The sequence below is a fragment of the Nematolebias whitei genome, chromosome 14 (genome assembly GCF_014905685.2).
Source record: "Nematolebias whitei isolate Nwh7 chromosome 14, NemWhi1, whole genome shotgun sequence".
In the NCBI taxonomy this organism is placed as follows: domain Eukaryota; kingdom Metazoa; phylum Chordata; class Actinopteri; order Cyprinodontiformes; family Rivulidae; genus Nematolebias; species Nematolebias whitei.
Genome location: NC_056511.1, coordinates 3,349,710 through 3,353,374, shown reverse-complemented (window position 1 = coordinate 3,353,374; position 3,665 = coordinate 3,349,710). Strand labels below are relative to the sequence as shown.

At 46.0% G+C, this 3,665-nt stretch overlaps 2 protein-coding genes across 2 annotated transcripts in view; one reads left to right on the top strand and one right to left on the bottom strand.

Moving 5' to 3' along the window:
- gemin5 (gem (nuclear organelle) associated protein 5) overlaps positions 1–1,713 on the top strand; it is a 16,881-nt gene extending 15,168 nt beyond the window's left edge. Inside the window, exons 27-28 of the mRNA XM_037688201.1 lie at positions 137–221; positions 1,484–1,713. Of these exons, the coding sequence (XP_037544129.1) occupies positions 137–221; positions 1,484–1,645 (247 nt within the window). The 3' untranslated portion in view covers positions 1,646–1,713. The remainder of the gene's footprint in view (positions 1–136; positions 222–1,483) is intronic.
- A 393-nt stretch (positions 1,714–2,106) lies between these two features.
- Positions 2,107–3,665, bottom strand: part of cnot8 (CCR4-NOT transcription complex, subunit 8) — a 6,203-nt gene continuing 4,644 nt past the window's right edge. The window contains exon 7 of the mRNA XM_037687236.1: positions 2,107–2,548. Coding sequence (XP_037543164.1) covers positions 2,420–2,548 — 129 coding nt within the window. The 3' untranslated portion in view covers positions 2,107–2,419. The remainder of the gene's footprint in view (positions 2,549–3,665) is intronic.

Below are 3,665 nucleotides of genomic sequence, written 5' to 3'. Positions count from 1 at the left end.
TGATGTTAGCGTTTGGTTTATTAATAAATCTGATGTTAGCGTTGGGTTTATTAATAAAACTGATGTTAGCGTTTGGTTTATTAATAAATCTGATGTTAGCATTTGGTTTATTCTAACAAATCTAAATGATTTTCAGTTCTGAGAACGAGGAGACTTTTCTGTCTTTGTCCTCCAAGATGTCCAAACTCCAGCAGGAGCTGGTGGAGCAGAGCACCATCAAGGTAAAAACTCCTGCAGGAAACCGCTCAACATTTTGAAGAGTAAACATCCCACCTGTTGTAGATGGCTTCTTAAACCTCAGTTTGATGAGCTAAAGGCTAGTCCAAATTGGAGGCTGACATTTTTTCGGGAATCCCATGGGTCACGTGATTCTCGCAGGATGGGAGTCAACTTTGATATTACTCGTGATTGGGACAGAAGGGGGTAAAAAGTTAATGGGAGCGGGAACCAACCAATAGGACAAAAAGCAAAAACAAAAAACTTTGGACAGGCGCCGCCATTTTGTAGTTTTCTCTCAATAAGCCTGCACTGTAACGCAAGTAAAAAGAACTACACGGCCCAGAAGTCAACAGTGCTTCCAGCTGCTGCTTTCTACTGCAATTCAAAGACCAGCGGAGAGACCGGGGTGGTAAAAACAGTTTTTACAACGTAAAGTCAAAGTATCGATGTATCTATGAAGCTCCAGAAGTGTCGGGAAAGTCTGAAATAATCCTGAACTTCAGGAGAGACGGTGTTAACACGCTGTACGCTGCTTGTAAAACATGTTTAGTCTTAGTCAAGTACACCAGAGTCGTTTCCAGAGGCACTTTCTCCAAAACTCGGGTGCAGCAGGTGAAGGTTTATGCATGTTAGAAACCAGGACTCAGCAGCTGATCCTCTAGAAAAACTACAGGGACCACAGGCCGTGTGTTATTTGTTTTGTTCAAGTTGTTTGGTGTCGTTCACATCACGTGGTACATGAGGTGGAATGAAATTATGTACACAGGGTCTCAGTTACACCCAACAATAGCAACAATATAAATTGTAAAACTAAACAGTATATAAGGGTTTAAGATATAAACTATGATATGCACGAAACAAAGTGCCCTAGTGAAGGTTTTTGTTTGGATTCTCCAGATGAACCGTTCCTGCTGACACGTCTGTTGAACACAAAGTACAATAAAAAGGAAAGGGTAGATTAAATCAAATTCAGTATATGGAGCGGTCCAGGAGTGGGAGTCATTTCACTGGGAGTGGGATGGGACAAGATTTTTTTCTGTGGGAGTGGGACGGGAGTGAAAATCCACTTGTCACCCAGCGAACACCCACTTCAAAATGGTTGAACTGTTCCTTTAAAGCTGGCCGCTGGCGATTAAACGAGTGACTCAGACATTTACTCTATAAACTTACATCGTGTTTAACTTGTGGTTCGATTCTGCCTCAGTCGGGTCAGAACCGCTCCAGAGCTCACGGTTCAAACTGACCGCACCTCTTTGTCTTCCAGATGTTTCCTCACCCAGATGTGGTGGAATGTTGCCTCGTTCTCCTGCATCTTAGGAAGTCCTCTCCCGTCTCCGACGTCCTCCAGGAGACGGCCAAAGATCTGCTGCGGAAGTACGGAACCGGTCCTCGGATCCTGAAGGCCTCGCAGCCGTTCTTCACGTGATTGTCGTTTTTCCTGCAGACTCAAACGCCTCACCTGTACAGCTGTGACTTGAATAAACACCTTTGATAACAAACTGAACCAGAATGAAGTTGGGTCAGAACATCAGAACCTCAAAGACCCGACAGAAAACGTTATTTTATTGGAGCAACTTAACGTCTCCACTAATTAGTTTGTCTGAATGTCTCATTGAAACCTTAAACAAAAGGTTTGAAAGTTTCTTTTCAGGAGTTTGTGGATAAATCAACAAGAGAAACAAAATACACAGAAAATAACGATTTAATGTCCAACTGTTGAAAACAGCGCAGGATGTAAAATCAGGCGAAGGTTCGCTCGATGAAAACACGTTTCTACACGCTGCAGTCCCCGTGGTTCGGAACGAGCTAAAACGGTTTCATTCTCATCAGAATTTTACGTTTGAACGTGCAGGCCCTTCCAGCGTGAACGTGACAAATTAAATCTCTGCAAAAATTAAAAAATAAACGACGACGAGGAGAGTCTGAACTGAAGAGTCTAAAATCACAGTTTGACGCAGGAGCTGCCTCCATCCTGGAACTGATGCTGGAAAAGCAAAGATCCTTAAAAAACAACAAAAACAAAGCTGGTCCGACTGTCTGGTCTTAAAATGGGGTTAAAAAAGAAACGGGTCGAGCCACTGAGGGCTCCGCTCTCTCAAGTCCATCAGTGCTGACAGGCTCAGATGGATTCAGGAACCCGAGAGCAAAAACCTGTTGAGGGTTTAAAAACGAGTCCGTGTGCGGGGAGTGGAACGCTCGGTCAGTGCTTGTTGTTGGTCTCCTCTGGTCCAGAACTGGAGATGCCGTTCTGGGGTTGGCTGGAGCCCGAGCCCAGGCCGTAGAGTCTGCCGCAGTATTTCGCATCGTCGATGTTGTCTTCAAAAAACAACTAAAAACACAAACAAACAAAAAACAAGGTTTTAGCAGCAGACATGAGGCGTTCGTCAGACGGTACCAACTAAACGTCTCGTAACAGAACCTCGCTGTGACTTCATCCAGTAACTCATAGAAAGTGGAACAAAGGCTTCAGGGTCTGATTTGATGCTCGGAGAGGACTCGGTGGTTTCTGTTTACAGGTGACGACGTGCCAACGCTGCAGACGATGTTAAAGGGAGGAGAAGTGAAAACGCTCCATCAGAACCGTTGAATCAACAACCGCTGAGCCCCTCTGTGTCCCATGGACAAACTGACGCTGCGTGTCCTGTGTTTGGACCTGCACCGACAGGAAGTCACTTCCTGCTGAGATCAGTTCTCAGAGTTTGTGTTGGGATGACTCTCAGCTACTACCACACTGAGCTGCTGACTCGTGAGTCCTTGGACGTACGTCTAGTCTCAGCAGAGGACTGAAGACTCCGTACGAAGCAGTGAAATCGGCTCTCGCTGACGTAGTTGCGTGACAAAAATCGCGTCATTTTGTTCTCAGAGAAGCTCCGCCCCTTCGGAACAAGCCCCGTCCCCAGGCCAAACTTTTTTCTCACAGGCGTGTGCGCCAAGTGTTGTGTGATTGATCAGAAGTTTGTGGGCGTGTTCGTCAATGCATGAATATGCTTGGACATTCAACTGTACGACTCTAAAAACACTAGTCGAATGGATAAAATCTCCTGGATGGAGATCGTGCACACACCGTGCACGGAGGAGTTTGCCTGCTGGAAAGTGCGGCGCTCTCTTCATGACAGATCTGTGGACACACGGCGGCTGCAGGGACGGAGTGGAGACTGGCAGGAAGAAACCTGCGTGGTGACATAAACTGCAGGGGGCGGGGCTTCCCAGGAGCTCTTGTCCATCTTGTGGACTGAAAGTTGTGAAGACGAACGTGCGCGCGAGTCGACTGCTCGGCTTCACGTGGAGCATGCCTCTAACCGCTCAGCTCACCGGCCTTCAAACCGATTCGTTCAAAGAAAAACGTCCAGAAAATTTTGCACAGAAACAACAAAGTTACTTTAAACTTCCAATGTCCAAAAATTAAGGATAAAATTTATTTATTTTTTTTGGGGGGGGGGGGGGGG